Below are 18,289 nucleotides of genomic sequence, written 5' to 3'. Positions count from 1 at the left end.
GTTCCTGAATCTGAAGTTAGCCCGTGTTTTCCCGCCGTCTCCTGAGCTCGCAGGGAGCAGTGGGGAAAACAAACAGGTCGAACGGAGGAAGAGAGGTAGCCGGTTGGATGTGGAGGTTGTTTAGCGGCGAATGAATCGTTTTCATGTTGTTGGCATTTGTCGGTGCTAATTCAGAGTTCTCCTTCAGTTTTCGTTGATTTTGAATGCGGTGCATTTAGGACGCTGTTTGGAGTTTTCGCCCTCCGAGTATGTTGCCGCTTTCTAACATTTTGTCAGGGCTGTTGGAGCGCGTAGTCTACCCGCTGCGGTTTTGTGTTTTTCTCGACGTTGTTTACCGGTTGTAATTCGACGTTTAATGATTTAAATTCACCGGTTCGCCGGCCCCAACTTGAGTGAGACACTTTAAGACATGCATACGAGGCGTTTAGTGAAACGGTCGATCCTCGGCAGCCGCGTTTATGCGCCGAGTCCGACTGGGGACGGTGCCCCGGTGACAGGAGTGGTCCAGGCTGTCAAGCAGGAAAACAGAGACGTTTCGGCCGCGGGAACCCGGCGCAGCGTCTACACCGTGCTCATGCAAGACGGGAGCCTCAAGGAGTTCTCCGAGGAGGAGATAGCCGCTGGGTTCAACCACACTGCAACCAAAGGACCGCTGAAATTCAGCCTGAAGGTGTGTGTGTGTGAGAGAGCGTGTAAAGCGCCCGGCCGGCAGGCAGCGCTTCACTGTTTTTGTTGTGCGGTGTTTTGCAGCGTTTAACCGCTTCCTGCACGGAGCGGATTTAACAGTGCCACCGCTGCCGCTGCTTTTCCTGCTGATGGCAAATTTAACCAGCTGGGGACAAACCAGCGTCGCTCAGAATAGCTGTAATACAGATTTGGTTGCATATTGCATCAAATAGCGGGCTGTCATGACATTTGGCGACATTAGATATATGGGACAAAGGGCTTGATAGGGCCTGCGCAATGTTTATGTGGGCTAGTGGGTGGGTAAGCCGAGGCAAACAAACACGCTGTGACTGCAGCGTTTGGACTGATGGAAAGATCTGGTCCGACGTTTTTGCACATTGGCTTTTATGATAGATAATTTGTGCATCATGCCTTTAGTTACACATTTGCACTCAGAACGTGTTTTGGACATTTTCAATCGTAGGTGATGCAGCTTGACACCAAACTGATTAGTCAATTGCCTTTTGTGAAATAATTTGCACAACAAGGCTTTTATTGTTTAACAAAGGTTTAAAATAGTTCGTGTGGCCCTCTTGTGGCATTAGAGGCAGAATAGAAAGTTTCGATGATGTCCAAAATTGTGGTCGTGATATGGGCCCAATTAGCAGTGACCCAATTGCCTTCACATCCACGTTGTATGCTTTTGGTGTCACATGGCCTCAGATAAAGATTTTGTGAGGAAGAGAAGCTAACGCAGCCCTTGGATAAAAACATAGTTTCTGGCATAGGGGAAGTGTGTGTGTGTGTGTGTGTGTGTGTGTGTGTGTGTGTGTGTGTGTGTGTGTGTGTGTTTTCTGTCCTTTTTATAGTGAGGGAGTGACTGAGGAATGCATGTGACTGAATAACGGCTTGTTTATGGTCTGATTTTGATTTATTTTGACGGTGTGGTTTTGTGCCTCCTTGCATACTTGTATGCGTGTTGTGCTTTGATATGTTATTGATAAAGTTACTTATAGGCTGTAATCTTATTTGTTATAAAAATATATTTTTCATAATGTTTGGCCATTGTTTGTTACCACACACATTTCACATTTCCTTTATGTAGATGTGAGATATAGGGTTGGTGTATATTTACAGATACAGCAGCAACACTCAAATTCAACTCCACTGTCCAAAATGCTTGTAATCTTAAAGTTGTAAACCGTTATTTAAAACTTCACACAGACATGTCAAATCATAACTAAGTGGAATGCAAAAGCACTGCGTGGAGACCTGTCAGAGCTTTTAGTGATTAGAGATGCAGTATAAACTTTGGTCGTCTTGTTTTGCATTTGAACATTTTGTGTATGCAGTGCTGCACTACACAAAAGCTGTTGCACAATACTGTTACAGTCAGCGGTGCAGACTGGAGTAGTGCAGCTGAGGCTGAGAGCGTGGTCCCGTCAGCACAATGGTCAAGTCTCTTTCAGCACGACTCAATTCCTGCTGTGGTCGAAAACAAGCCATAAAATGAGGAGGAGGGGTCTGCTGTGTGTGTGTGTGTGTGTGTGTGTGTAATTGTGTGTGTGCATACATTTATATGTCTGTGTTGCTTTTTGTGTGCATGCGTGTGTAATAGCATAGATGTGCTTTCTCCCACATGTACATTTGTATGTTTAATGAGTAAGAGCTGACTACTATACATTTTGGAGTGGGGTTGTTTGTGAGGGTATACTGTCCCATTTGAGTTGCAGCTGTACAGCCAACAAAGCTGGCTCCCCCAGGTTGGCAACGGGTGGCATGCTCCAAAGAAGCTGGATGCTTGGCTCATTGCCCGGTATGGCAAACGATTGCCCCCTATTCTTGGGTAGGGGGTGGGGGCATCAGGATGCCACTTGTTGACTTGTTGGTTTGTTCAAGTGTGTGTTGTTTGCGTGTGAGTAGTGTTACAAAGGTTTCTCACTGCTAGTAAAGAGGCATTACTTGTTTTTGTTTTGCTGGCGCTTTTGTTGTCCTCGCTGTTGTTCACGTTGCTCGTATGCAGACGTGGGATTCAGTGAAGCAAGCTTGTTGACAGGAGCTGAGTGACTCTTTGTTCTGAAGCTGCGATTCCAGGCAGACCGGCGTCGGCTGTCCTCATTGGTTGACTGAGCAGCATGAGCGTGAAGCACAGTGACCACAGGGTCAAGTCTGGATGCTGCTGCTGCCCCTGCAATGGTGTATGAGTAATCCTTTAGGGTAATGGAGGTGTATATGTTCAACTATGTGTTATGTGTGCTATGAACACACAGATTTCAAATCCCTTTTTCCTTAATCTTGTGCTTGTGCGTGTCCTTTAAAAGTATTTCTGTCTTGGAAAATGACTCTGCAGAACTTCTTCTATTTCACTTAAAAGAGACAAAGTTAGGGCAGAATATCTAATTGTGGTTTTTCTGACCAGTATTGCAACTGCAATTTCAATGATGATCATTTTCTAACCTTCAGGCCTGTGTATTGAACAAGATATGTTTGTACCAAGTATCATCACAAATCTATCTTTCATCTATTCAGAAAAGTAAACTTATAAGTGAATTAGCAAGTTTTTCATTAGCAATACCTACACCAGTTTAGCCCAAGTTTAGTAACATGTTGCATTGGTAGTATACTTGACATTAACAGTATTTAAATATAATCAGGACTTAACAACATTAGTTTCTGTTAGTTTGGGTAATTCATGGAATTTTGTTTAAGTTATGTTTAAAATTGCAACTCTCATGGCTTGAAAATGACACTTTCTAAAGGCAATTAGTTGTTCAGCTCTAGACTAACTCATGTTATATAGGAAAATCTTATGTTATATTGTGTCGATGCAGTGTTAAACTATCAATTAATCATTAATATCTTTATTCATGATCATATCCACTAGATGCTCCAATGCAGATACTTCCTAGGGACAAAGAACCACACGAGCTAAAAGACACAGTCTGTTGGTATTTTATGACATTCGGTCCAGGTCTGGGATCAAATTTATGGTCCATGTCAGCTTTGCTTTATTATGAACTTTGACCCATAAAGGTATGAGAATCTTTAAACTATTGCTCAAAGCAAGTAGATTATAAGTTTCTCAGAGTGTGCTTGTGTGTGGGAGAGAGGAGAATGAGAGATAAAGAAAGGGGGGATATCAACTACATTTGGGGTATTTGTTCTGTTCATGTGTGCACACACACACACACACACACATAGACACACACACAAACACACACACACACACATAGACACCAGCTTTGACACATGCAACTCACATTTCACAACCGATTTGGTATGCTTCACAATTTCCTGGCTCCGTGAAATGCCATCATTCATAAGCCTGGTGAAAGGAAGGAATTGCCGTTGGTTTTATCCGAGAGGTACACTCGTCATACACACAACACCTAATCTTCCCCGAGCCTGTGTAATCCATCTTGTTGTTTTACTCAAGTCTGTGTTTTCACAGAGCGTTTTGCGCACCACTGAGCGTTCATGCAACCAGCCTCTGTCATGAGCGGTACTCGATACTCATTTCACGTGTTTTTCTTTTACCTCATTAATCTAAGTGAATTGTTCTGTTGGTGTTGGTGTTTGTGTTTGTGTGTGCGTGTGTGCGTGTGTGCGTGTGTGCGTGTGTGCGTGTGTGTGTGTGTGTGTGTGTGTGAGAGTTATTGAGTCAGGTGCCATTGCCTTTTCCACAGTCAAGCCTAATCGTGTTACAGTGCTTTGAGATAATGATCTAGATCACACACTCACACATAGAAACACACACACTGGCCAGCCTGTCATAGCCATCAATGCTCCATTGGCGTGGGCAGCCGTGTGTGTCACTCTGGCTGTGTTTTGGCCTTTTCTCAGTGTGTTTCTAAGAGCCTGATGGCTTTAGTTACCTACAGAGATGTGTGTGTGTGTGTGTTGGTGTGTGCGTAGGTGCATGCAGGTATTCATGTGCAGAAGCATGCTGTTCGTTGCTGTTGTGTAAGAGAAGAGATGATGTTGGGCTGTTTTTTTTTTCTTTTTCTTTTTTTTCTCTTTTTTATACATTGCTACAGGTAGGCGTTTTCAGAGTATTGTGATGGAAAAATGATTTATTTTGTGATTATGTGTAAGTAAGTAGTTTACGATGGTAAGTGTGTTGTCTTGTGTAATGTAATCTTTCTGTATGCAGTATTTTTGCATGTTTATTTGTGTTTGGGTGTGTTGTTACATGTGATTTTCAGGGCAGAAGAACCGTCTGTGTGTGTGTATTATATGGATTGACTGTCTGACCAGAGAAGTTTACTTGAAGGGCTAAAACTCTCTAACATAAGAGGCAAGACTGGACGCTAGGAAGATGTTTCCTAGTGTCCAGTCTTCTTCTTCCTCGCCTTCCTTGGTGTATTGCTGCGCTTCTTTGTGTGTTATTGCAACAAACTGTCCATCAATGGAATAGCACTGTATGTATTGCATGTTGTGTATCGCAGCACCCGTGTACTAATGCACAATCCAAACAAAATGGCGTCCCACCAATAAAAAACATTGCTGCCTAGTATGGCTGCACAGTATACAAAAAAATCATATTGGGATTATTTTGGCAGATACTACGATTGCGATTTCAGTTGGAATGGTTGTTTTTGCATTTCATTTTCACAGAACAAAATATAAAAATGATGATGATGTGATTTTTGTTGGCTCTTGTACTAAACAAACATGTTTGGAGAATACAATTTGCAGGCTGGGGCGTCTCTGTAGCACCACAACGCTGATGGTGCTAACAATACACAACAATGTTGTGACACTTTTTACCTTTATCAAAATAATTGCAGCTCCTGCGATTTGGATATTGCACTTAGCTAATTAGCTATTTCAATTTTAATTATATTTCAAATAATTGTGCAGCCCTACTGCCTAGTAACATTAGTCGTCAAAAGCTCCACAGGGTGCCTTTAAGTAATGGAGAAATGAGCCCTCCTGTAATGTCCCGTGTCCTTAGTGACACTTGTGGCACATGATTGATAATAGGAATGATTTTATCAGTTTCTAAAGTTTTTAAACTTCTACGATTTGAACAAATACCACCATCAAGAAAGGTCTTTATATGCAGAAATGCATAGTTTTGTGTATAAGTGATTTTTATTCATGGAAAGGCAGTTTTGGAGAATTCTCAACAGTGTCTTGTGATTGTCAGTTTAAAAAACCTCATCATTAAAATTGCTACAGGAAAAATAGAAAATAGGGTTGTTTTATAACTGACCACTGCACATTTTAGGTTAATCTATTTTGGAAAGGCTTTTTTAGGTGCAAAAGGCTCAATTTATTTTTCTTCTCTACCATATTTGGACCATGTACTCCTTCATTTGAAAAGTGTAAACATGAAACTTTGGGTTTCAGGATTTCAACAGCCAGATCCAGAGCCCAGAGCCTGGCTTGCCTAACTGATGCTGTGCTGAAAAACTGTTTCAGTTTATAATTGTTTCCATGCACCGTAATATGTCTGTGTATTTAGGCAATTTAAATGGGCAAATTGTATGACATGTTCATCACCCTAGGCCTTTACAAAAGGAGTTTTGTTTCTGTACTTGGCACCACTCTCCATCAGTGTTGTTCATGGCTCATCATTGCTACTAACTTGTGTATGTGTTTCTCTAACCGAGCATTTACTTTTTCCTCTTTGCATCCCTTTCCAACAGAGCTCTAGTAATGGAGCTCCACAGGGCCACAAGGTGGAGGGCGGTTCCCTCAGCCCAGAGGTAGTGGAGGAGCAGCGGTTGGCAGACAGCAAGCGTGTTGGCCGGGACCCTGACACCCGATCAGTGTCCCTGCTGGAGCAGAAACGCAAAGTGGTCTCCTCCAGCATTGATGTCCCTCACGCCAGGTAGGACTGTGTGTGTGTGTGTGTGTGTGTGTGTGTGTGTGTGTGTGTGTGTGTGTGTGTGTGTGTGTGTGTGTGTGTGTGTGTGTGTGTGTGTGTGTGTGTGTGTGTGCCTGTTCTTTGACAGTGAGAGTCTGATTCCTGTCCTAGAGGGAGTTTGGCTTGAGGTCATACATGCAGAGTTCATTGAAGGTATATGGCACAGATATGTCATCTCAAAAATAGGACTGAGTTTATGTGGGCTGACATCCCATTTTTGGCAGCCCACTGAATGCAATGCCATTTGACAGGAATCCACTTTTACTCCAGTACATATGTATATTTTATCATATGCCATCATACATGTCACACTTCACGTGTCAGTGCTAAATATTGAAGGGTTGGAGCGAAATGTCATTTCAATCCCATGTTGTTGCCTTAACTTTCTCAAGCAATTATGGTTATGGGTAAATTACATGCCTCTGGTGGTTTCCAAAATTGTAGAAGTGGTGCAACATGGATTCAAGGCCATGAGAGTCAACTAACATAGTTAATTACATCAGTTACCCTCTTGTGTGTGTTTCCTGCTTGACAGCAAAGATACTTTAGACTTATACATACTGTGGCCTTACAGCCAAGATAGACACTAGAACAAATATGCTTGAAATTTTTGTGGGAGAACAGCTATTGCTTTCATGTTTTATTGAAATTGGGGTACATTCCTCACACTTTAAGTGACTCTCTTTACAACACACACACACACACATACATACATACATACATACATACATACTCATACAAACACGCACATGCACACAGACAAATATTATTTTAAGATGGTCAGCATAATCCACCACTGATGCTGGTCCACCACAGGACTATTAAACTTTAATAGGCAGCACTGCACGGCAGTGAAGTGCCAATCTAATAAAGAAACAACACTCTTTCACTATTAAATGTGAAACACTAATATCTTGTAAAGCTCTGCACAGTTATCGAACATCACTCCCCATTACTTGTCTCTTGCTGCTGGAAGAGTCCAATCGATGGCAACTTGCTGAAAAGTACAGTAAAAGTCATCCATTGGAGCAGCTTTATCACTGCATCCTGAGCCCTGCTTTAAATTTAATAGTTATTTGTTGATGAATCATTGATTTGGTTCTCTCTTGTTTCCCATTAAGAGGAAAAATGTCTTTTTAAATTCAATCTATCACATGGATTAGACAGAAGTTTTACACCTGTCCCTCTATAATTACCTCCTTGCATAGGGATTGCAATAATATTGATATTTATATGGTTATTGTGGAATGGCTTATTGATTATCTCATTGCCCTTGCACAAGTTCAGCTTGTTGCCTCAGCGCAGGGACGACCACTTTATAAGCCAAGTTCCTGTTTATTCCCCTAATGAGACCAAGGAGCATCAAGAAAGCCATGGGGAATGTCTTATAAATCAGAATTTACCCTCATCGTACAGCAATCCGGATATAACGATTAGGGGAAAGCATGACCTTTAGAATGAGTCACATCTTTTCAGTTAACAGTACCGGCAGATGCTTCCAAAATTTCAAGAACACACCCAAGCTGTGTTCCTGGCCAAAATTCCAACAAGAATGTGCCAGAGTTTGCTGTGTTTTTATTTAGCCTGCCCGGGCATCTTTGAAGCATTAAAAGTGAAAGAATTATCAGCAGTAGTCCTCCCATAAGTAAAAACAACCAAATATAAAGGTTAAATTTACTTTTGGTGAGAAACTCTCGATGTTTCAATAGTGTGCTAAGCTTTATCTTCCTTTGTCTGTGCCTCCACCTTAGGAATTAAGTCATCTCTTTCCAGGCAAGAGAAGGCCATGTGTTGGTAGGACACCTTTTGCACGATCAAGACATCCTGGAAAGTGTGTGTGGTTGTATGCGCTCCATGTATAATTTCTGCAAATGTTACAAAGTGTTTGTATATAGCTTCTCTAAAAATAGTCATTTTTTAAGATTCTGCATTTATTTAAAGGTTACTGTGTAGAGAGACACAAGAAACATGGGGAGAGAGAGAAGGGCATGGCCTGCAACAAAGGTCCCATAATCTAGTTTCGGTAACTGAGATTAAAAACTGGTGTGTAGTAAGGTTTCTGTAGAAGTAAAGTGTCACATTTAACTCCCTTCTTACATTTTTTCTACTTTGAAAAATCCTCATAGTTGAAGTTCAGGGAGTTCATCCCTTCTTAATGTCAAAGACGTTTTTCATGTCTTAATGAAAAGTCCCAGTTTTTAGCCAACAGCATAGACTTGACATCTAATTATTTTGTGTGTAGCACTTCAAAGCCTGGTACCCAAAATCCAAAGATCTATTGTGCTTGTCAAGTGCTAAATCAAACTCACTGCAAAACCAGACTTTAAAAAAAATCAATTTCAGCCCAATTTTTAGTGCGCTTGCACAATCAAGAACATGAAAAGTTCATTCTTGCCACATCTTAAGAGCAGGTAGGAGTCTGAGCTCTTTTCTCAGATATCTCTATAGTGACCTCTTCAGTGCACAGCACCATTATTGCCTTAAGATTAAGATCCATGGCTCTCATCCTCTGCACACCCGCGACCGATTTTCAGGCCTGCTCCAGCCCCAGGGAAGAAATGGTGTCACCACCGACCACAAAGTACCGTTTATCTGTGTTGGAGACAAGAGGGGAGAAGGAGGGAGGCAGGATGCTTGGAGGGATGGTGGAAAGGGGACAAGGCAGTAACAAGGGGTGAAGGAAATGTGCGCATGTGTGTAGAGAAGGACAGGGGGGTAAAGGAGATGGAGAGAGCATGTGTAAGAGTGTGTAACAGTAAAGATAACGGCAAAAGAGAGAGGAGAGAGAGAATGCCTGAGGATTTTTTTCAGAGCTAACTCTCCAGAGAAGTCTGACCTTGAGGTTGTTAATTGCACTCTGAAAAGTTCCCTCTCTGCTGGTGATTTACCAAGAAAATGTCGGGCTGTTTGATGGCTCTCCAGGTCCCTTGTAACCCAGATACAATAGGTTTCCTACCTCACTGGGAGTCACTGAAGTACCCCAATGCCTCATCTGCAATCATTGGGAAAATAGAGGAAAAATGACAGTGTGCTGTATAGATGTTAGGCCTCGGGGGTTTTTTGTAGCTACATTTCATGGGTCTGTCAGCCGGTCCAGCTCTCATTACTTTATTGAGTAGATTCCTTCATCGTATTTGTTTACAGAACATTTACTTCACCCGCATTTTGTCAGATCTTGCGCCAAAAATCAATAGGTGTCATTCGATGATTGACCTATTTTCTGCATTGGCCCAACTCCCAAATGCCCAAAGAAATGGTTTCCTTTATGAAGCATTTTTAAATGTGCGTCTCAAAATACAGAGGCAAGTATTGCTCGCTGTGGCAGATTTCTGATTTGTTTACGCCGTACTTATTGTGTGATTCTCTTTTTACTGAATGCTCAGACATCTCTTCTCATTGTCAGAGTGTGGTCTTAGCCAGCTGCTGGGCCTGCTCCTTCCTCCAAGGGCTTATGTTTTCTCTATGCAGGAAACAGTCAATTGTAACAAGAGCTGGCGGGGGCAGACCAGTGGAAACGAATGACTTGGCTTTTGACAAATAGCATTCTGGAGACTAATTGCTAGCAGGGGAAGTGAAGTATAACCTTAGTTGAAGGGGAAATCAAGAGACTGCTCTGCTTATTATTGCAAAACCCAAAAACAACAGATCTGGGGGTTCAAATCCTCTCCTGCTCAGATCGCCAACAGTCAGCACTCCCTTTCTAGCGTGAACCAAGTTTACTCATGTTTCTTAAAATAACTGGAACCCTTGCTGGCCCTTCACAATGTTATATTTGTTTCCTTTTTATATCCAAGCTCGACACAATGACCAGATTTAATTTGATTTATGGTAACTGATCATTTCATGTAGCTGTAAATTAAAGCAAGGAAGCTGGTGTGGGTGAGTGGGACAAACTTCAAAACCTAATTCGACGCCAAAACAAAACAGTTTATTGTTGTTGATCATTTTTATTGTTGACACATTGCTGAGCAAGCCATGTGTTCCACGCTCTGAGCTTTGTGCATCAGCCAACTCAGACAAGGAAGGGGGCTAAAGACTCCACATCCTGTGCAAAAAGAAGTCCAAAGGGACTGTCAGATTATTATTTGGCTTTTGATAAAGTGACATGGCTCTGTAACCTGCCTATTTTCCTTCTGCTAGTGGGTTTGTTTGTCTTTATGGTCATTCTTACCTTTTTGGAACACTGTTATTGCTCTTACTCCTTTTTGCACAATGTGTTTGTGTTTGTGGCGAAGGAGGGCGTTTGAGTTTCGAAAAAAGAGAAAGGAGGGGAGGGCGGGGCGTGTGCATGAGAGCAGTGTGGGTTCGGCAGAAAGCAAGTGACAGAGAGCGAGTGAGAAAGATGCTCAGCATTTTCCAAAGAAAACAGTTTTCCTGGTTTAGATGCCAGTGGAGTTCAGAAACCATGTGATTACCATCTGAAAAGACAGCTCTCATGAGCTCTCTCGCTCTCTCTCTCTTTTTTTCCTCTCATTCACTGCCTCGCTCTCCCAGTCTCAATGCACTGCTATCTGATTGAACACTGAGGTTTTTGCGGCAACAAATTGCTTGACCAAACCAATTGTGTTAAGTATTCTGTTAAATTTTATCAGATGGGCCTAACTACACAAAGCTAAAAATATCAGAAACAGAAATGTGCTTGTATATATATAAAGAGGACATTGCCCAACATGTTTAATAGAGGGCTCTTGTTTTTGAGCCACGATGGCTCACCAAATTCAAAACATTATGGGATTTGTCATAATGACAAATTTAGCAGGTAGTGTTTTTTAAGCAGAATGGCAAACAATTGTTCTTAAAACAAATGGAAACATCACATTTGGTTCCAATTGGTGCATGCTGTTTATTTGAATCTTTCTTAATTTTTACACTGTATTAATTGGTCCTTCTAATACTGTAATCTTTGGTATAGTGTGCAAAATCTAAATAATGACCAGATACTGTACACATTTATTAAAAGAATCATACAAAGCGCTTTGAAAAGTAGTAAATAAAGTCAACAGTAAAAATGAAAATTAGCATCCTCAGTAAGGATAGGTCTTGGAAGTAGATTTTAAAAAGGGGTTTAAATAAAGGTTTATATTTAACCAGCATGAGCTTATCAAAACGGTTAGTTTCACTGTCTAGGCGCTCTGATGGGAAAAGCCTAATGTTGTTTTTAATCTCGGCTTTAGAAAATCCAGTAGGGACCAACCCGAGGTCCTCAGTCTGGCTCATGTGGGGTTAAAAGGACTGTGATAATATCTTGGTACCAGGTGTTTTTATGTTTTGAAAGGGATCAGCAAAATCTTAAAATCAATTCTGAGAGTATCAGCTAACCGGTACAAACACTCTAAAATTAGAGTGATATGATCTCATTTTTGTCAGAGTTACACATTAGCTATCATGTGCGCTGTTGTAATATCAGATCCATTCTCTAACCTCCCACTTTCCATCTTTAGTGTCTCTGCATGATATAACTCAGTTTAATAGGACAAAATGAGATCGTCTCTCTGCTGGAAAAGAATAAATACGCAGGAGATGTGAAAACCAGCTGAGACAAAAGCACCTTGTGTGCCTCAGGTTGTCATTTCTAGCATGAGTGATTTTCTTGAGGGAGCACATCTTATTAAACAATGGCCTACATGGATAACTTAAATATCAAGTTATGTGCTTATTGGCTCTTTCTATCTCTACAAGCATGAGCCACTGACAAGTGCCATCTAGAAAGTAGTTTAAATGGGCTTGCCAGTGTTATCACTAGGTTGACTGCTCTGGGTGGGTGGGGGGGGGGCATCCTCAGCACTGTTGCCAGATTGCATACATTTAAAAAACGCTGATATTTTGGCCTGACTTTCAGACATTTTGGATTGATTGTACTGAATCTGTAATCTCAAATGCAGTTGTTGAGTATTCATGGACCCACCTCACCCTGCTGTTAACTCAGCTTTAGATTTATTGCATACAGACTAATCAAAGGCAAAGCCCTCACTCTTTGTCAATATCTGTGGCACACTAGCAAGAGCCATATTGAGTAGGTCTACAGTGGCTCATTGGACAGGTTCTGGCTCCTGAGAAAACGACCACCTGTGATGCCGGAGGATCAGAATTGTGAGTTTAAATTTATATGCAAATTGACTCTTTAATTAAGCATGCTGAATATCAGGGAGTTTGAGTGTGGAGGAATGGTTAACCATGGATTAGTCGACGGTCAGCCTAAATTCACTGTGATCTTTTGCCAAAGCACTGGACTGTGGCAAACGTGCGCAGGCAATGTGTGTGTTGTTGTTTTGGTCTCAGTCGAAGATTTACATTCACTTGAACAACAAAAGACTTGAGAGCTACTTGCTAAGTTCATTGGCGTATATTTTGCATGCTAATTACAACATCAGTTTTTGAGAATAGAAAGATTATCGTAACATCTGCATTTTTCACCCTGTAGGTTCACTAAATGCAGTTTGAACGAAATAAACACTGTCTTTAGTTTATCTAAATAATTTGACACTCTAGAAGCCTTACGCTGATTACTTTGACACTATTAGTGGAATTGAGTTTTCATGTGTAACATTCATTTTGAAGCCATCAGCAAAAAATCTATTTGCAGTTATTGATGTCGTGAATAAACATAACGCATCGTCTTAGGAGTTTGAACACCATTTATGGCTGTCAAGGGAGTGTGACTAAATGTGTTGGTCTGACAGCACCAGTGCCATGAATTAACAGACGAATCAATCTAAAGCCTCACAGAAAAATGTCACTAATATGCTAATTTGTCCTACATTGCAGTAGTTTTATCTGTAAGGTAGTGTTGTGTTCAATCATTCCCTGCCTACTATCTATAATGCATAGTGCAGGGCCTCGAAGCTGATGTTTATGTGACAGCAGGCTCTGTTGGCCCTCTGTTACTTCAGACTAATCCATAGTCCCCAGCTTTAATGGACTGATGGCACATAGTGCTGTAGGAGGAAAAAAAGTTCTTATTGATTCTATTGACAGACATGCATTATGGTTATCTACGGTATATACGAAGTGGTACTAATTGACAGCAGTGTTAAGTGTCACACATCATGTCCAAACAGAAGCACTAATGAGGAGGTGAAATTAGTGTATAGTCCATTGAAGAGCCATTCTCTTAGGTATGAAGTGAAACTTTTACCCAAACTGGGCAGTGAAGTCAGCACAATGTTAATGTCAGTTTGTAAAGTGATGAGAAAACGTGTAATAATCATTTCACACAAGTTGCCTGTTGAGCTAGGAAGATGGAGTCATGCACCACCTACCATACAACACCCATGCTCATTTAGTTCTAGCATATAGAATGAACAGGGAGTATTATTATGTTTTTGAACTGACAATATTTATGTAAAATTTGAGCATTACTTCAAATGATCTTAACCCAGTGTTAATAGCCTTGTCATTATATAGCATCATTGACCTAAAATCCTAGAACATGACAATATTGTTAGGTAATTTTATTTACAGTCCCAGTCAAAAGTTTGGATTGGAAGTGTGTCCAAACTTTTGACTGGTACTGTATGTGCTTACAGAACTGCATATACAATATAACTTGCACCCAGGGATTTTGTCTGATCACTTGTATTATATGTTTTCTATATTAAATTTAAGTCGGTTAACTTGTCTTTCCATAAAGCAGCATTTGCGTTTATTCAGAACATGTATTCAAGATGTTTTTTTATATTGTTTTTTACCTAATAGTCAAAAAAAGGGAAAATTGTAGTTCTTGGGTTTTTCTTTTTTATTTCTTTTTGCTTGAAGAGTTTTATCTATTTGTTCAGTAAATAATAATAAATGCTCCAACAATAAAGAAGAAAAACACAAAACTGCATGTGAGAAATAAATCTTGAGTACAAAATGTACTAAATATGGATTGCAAGATGAATTATTGTGCACCTCCTGTCATAATTTAGTATTAATATTACTGTACTGACCCAGGCAAAGTTTTGGTTTGGGGCAAAGACATTGTGACACAGCGGGGAGGCGACATGCTTCTCAAGTGTAACCTATTAAAAACAAACCCAGCCCTGCAGAAGTACTCCCTCCCTGCATTATTTCTAATTATGGCCATCAATTTTGAGGCTCCATTGACCTGTCTGTTGTGAATTATTGATATCTGTCAGGCTGACAGGCTTTATTAATTAAAATGGAGATGTACTAATTAAGAGCACGGCATGAGGGTGTCATAATTGTAGCCCCGTTTTAATTTGAGTGTCGCTCATCAATTTTATCACAGTTTAGCAGAGTGGGCGCGGCATGACAGAGGGGTGGGCGAAGATAGGGTGGAGGTGCCCTCATGTGACATGTGTGCACGTGTGTGTGTATGTATGTGTGTTATGGTATACGTGCACGAGCCATCATTTGATACCACTCCAACTTGCCACTTCTCAGATTGTCAGCACCGCCTGCTTTAAAGATCACGTTATAATGACTTCCTTTCTTTGTTCATGACAGTTTGCATGAGAACATTAATTATTCTTTGACAGGCCCATCCAACAGCAGAACATATCAGCTGCTCACCACACAATTTTAATGTGGGGCTTTCTTAAATGTTCGTTTAATCGACTGAGACGCTCAATTTGATGAACAGGGGAGTGATATGAAAAACAGTTTTTGTGAGCTTCTGTAATTTGCGTTAGTCTCATGCAGACACGCATTTTAAAAGGGAACAATGTGATTCCTCCCAGATGAGAGTCTATCTTCTGGACTTGGAATGCGATGTGGAAAAATCCTGTGAAGAACTGTGACTGCCAAACAGTTCAGTATGTCTTGCTTAGTACGGTTCAGTGCATCTGTTTATCAGAGTACTTTTGTGTGCATGCACATTTACTCTTGACTCACATGCATCTGCAGGAATGTTAACACTTATGTACATTATGGAAGCAGAGATTTCATATGATTGATAAATCAGCTCAGCTATATTATTCACCAGTGGCATCTCCCCCCCCCCCCGTGTCATATCAGGTCACAACACAGGTGTCTATCCTTTCCCACCAGATGTTGAGTTGTGCAGCCGCTCAGATAAATCTCACATCTTCCTGTATGTCCTTCAAGTCCCTGAAGCAATGTTTTTACCACCACAATCCGTCGATACTGTCAATAGTGTCTGTACTAGTGTAACCACAGGCGAGTCACCGATAATGATAGGACACCAATTACCTGCCAATTAGCAGTTTGGAAGGACAAGACGTAACACCATGCTGATAGTAAACTGACCTTGAATCCCCAAAGTGTCCTTCAGTGTTGTCAGAGGAGCACATGTTGAGAGCAAACAAGTAAACGTTCATTGTTGTCAGGATCCTTGTCAGACTGTAAAATGTTTTAAGGTAGACTATCAAAGCATATTCCTGTACATTTACACAGTCTCATTCACTCAGAATTAAAGTTGTGTAACAGATTTGTAGACTAGACAAACCCCTCATGTGATCCTAACTCGTGTAATGAATCAAAATCATGATGCCTACACTAGTGTTAATTCCCAGATGTAGTATGGATCCACCTTCTGGACTAACAGATGTATTTAAGATATTTACACCACGGGAGAAGCTCTAATGTGTTTAGCGAGGTGGCATGTAATTTCACCTCCAAGACAGCAAAAAGATCTTTCACACAAGCAGTCGTACAATCTTAAAATGGTGTTCATGCAACATGCATCAGATGACCTTTCAGCGCAGATTTGCTTGACTTACTCTTAATTTTCTTTGGTAGAATCATATTTAATGACAGGAATAACATCTCAGCTACAAAAAATGAGAAAGCCATTTGACATGCAGCATCTCAACAGTTGGCATCCTCTGAATTCTGTTCAACACTGCTGAAACCAGTACACAGTTAAATAAGCCAGACATTTAGTCAAAACTATCCCACAGATGTCTTCCTCAACAAAGAGACCTTATGTTGTGAGGAGGGAGCGATAAAGTTAATTGAAAGTTAGCCATTTGTTAGTCGGACATCTGAGAGCCATCTGCCAGGGCCGATCTACATAAAATTGTTCCCGAATAGGACAACAGTGGAATATCCTTTTACTTCATAATCCAATAAGGGGTTTCCATGGTCTTTGGTGTCTCTAAGATCTAAAGCTGCGAGTAGGCAGCAGACCAGAACTGTAAATAACCCACTAGGCACTTCCAAAAGAAAATTCAAAAGGCAATCCATCGTCTGTTGGGTTTCCAGCTCACACACTTGGCCACATATACATACAGTGGAGCCTAACAAAGACAAACAGATATGGCTACTATTTCCTATTTTATCCTTCCTTAAAGTTGATCTGTATATGAGAGACTCACAGGTGGACTTGTTTTGAAGCAAATAGCTTCATGATTTCAACATTTGATACATGCTCCTCTCATTTCATCTCAGTCTTTTGAAGTGTTCTAAACTTTGTATTTCTGTTTACTCTCTATTATTGTTGTTTTCATCTTCTTGACTTTCCCTCAGAAATCAACATTTAAAAGCCTCAAAATGAATAACAACCTTCTGTTGTGGTGCTAAAATTGTCAAACTTAAAGCGGTGGACCCCAGCTGCTTCACAAACGTACCAAATCATAATTGGGCCTTGCCACACAACCACCCAATCTTTCGAATAAGATAAAGCTTCAACTGTTGTATCTCTTCTCTGTCGGGGTTCTGTGTAATATTCTCTCTGTCTTTAACTCACACTCACTTTCTCTTTGTCTCCCTCTCTCTGCCGTCCTTTGTTCTTCAAAGACATTTGTCATTAGCCTCACTAGCTTCATGTGCAAGCCGGCAGGCAGTGGCATGGTTACCACAAACACACCCACACATGCACACACACACACAGACGACCCCCTGAAGGTAAAGGTTAGTTTTGCACTGTTCTGCTTATCCTCAGTTTGTTGTCCCTTGTCACTGTACAGAACAGCTTGTAAGAGGCTAAACAGTCAGCAGTGTCACTTCTAGCTTTGGGGTTAATCTAGTGCGTGGGTGTACGCGAGTGTACACATCCACGGAGGTGTTGGAATTCAGAAGACAGCTGGTACAGTTCCCCCCTCAACCCCCACTGGGAGAGGTTGTTCAGACCATCTCCTGTTTTCCTCAACACACATACACCCCACCCCCACCATCATAGAGCTCTTAATATCAACAAGGCAGCAGTTTGCCCAAACTACACACTTATCACATCCCTCCCTCCTTCTCTCCCGTCCCTCCTTGTAAACAATGGGAGCCAGTGGCTTTGGTCATGTGAGCTACCAGCATCTGCAGACGAGGTTGTTATTGTTTTGATTTGGGTTCCACATGCTGAACTTGACTCCCATGTGAGCGGCACTGTGTGTGTGTGTGTGTGTGTGTGTGTGTGTGTGTGTGTGTGTGTGTGTGTGTGTGTGTGTGTGTGCAATCATTTTAGGGGTTTGGGTCGGGTGGGACGCCGATGTTCTGCCAAACTAGAGGGCTGCCGGCAGAACTTGTGTTCATATTTTTGTGTTGAGTGTATACTTGTGTGTGTGAGGATTGTGCTAGCTTTGGCAGCACCTCACTATGAGCTGAAAATGGATGTGTTTACCAGGGGCTTTTCTCTCTCTCTCTCTCTCTCTCTCTCTCTCTCTCTCTCTCTCTCTCTCTCTTAAAGATCCCTCTAATATTTTCTCTCTTGCAAGCATTTGAGACTCATAGCCTTGATGGAGGGAAACATAACATCCCCATTAGACACACACACACACACACAAAACCACTTTCTGGAGTTTACGTCTACAAACGTTAAATGCACAGACATACACACATACACACAAACCATGT

At 41.2% G+C, this 18,289-nt stretch overlaps 1 protein-coding gene across 1 annotated transcript in view; it reads left to right on the top strand.

Moving 5' to 3' along the window:
* The first annotated feature begins 92 nt into the window (after window positions 1-92).
* The window catches only part of znf704 (zinc finger protein 704), a 45,151-nt gene continuing 26,954 nt past the window's right edge, over window positions 93-18,289 (top strand). Inside the window, exons 1-2 of the mRNA XM_022747334.1 lie at window positions 93-670; window positions 6,321-6,505. Coding sequence (XP_022603055.1) covers window positions 410-670; window positions 6,321-6,505 — 446 coding nt within the window. The 5' untranslated portion in view covers window positions 93-409. The remainder of the gene's footprint in view (window positions 671-6,320; window positions 6,506-18,289) is intronic.

The sequence above is a fragment of the Seriola dumerili genome, unplaced genomic scaffold, assembly GCF_002260705.1.
Source record: "Seriola dumerili isolate Sdu_G_001 unplaced genomic scaffold, Sdu_1.0 BDQW01000110.1, whole genome shotgun sequence".
In the NCBI taxonomy this organism is placed as follows: domain Eukaryota; kingdom Metazoa; phylum Chordata; class Actinopteri; order Carangiformes; family Carangidae; genus Seriola; species Seriola dumerili.
The sequence above is the reverse complement of the archived record's forward strand: the minus strand, read 5'-3'. Positions and strand labels throughout refer to the sequence as shown.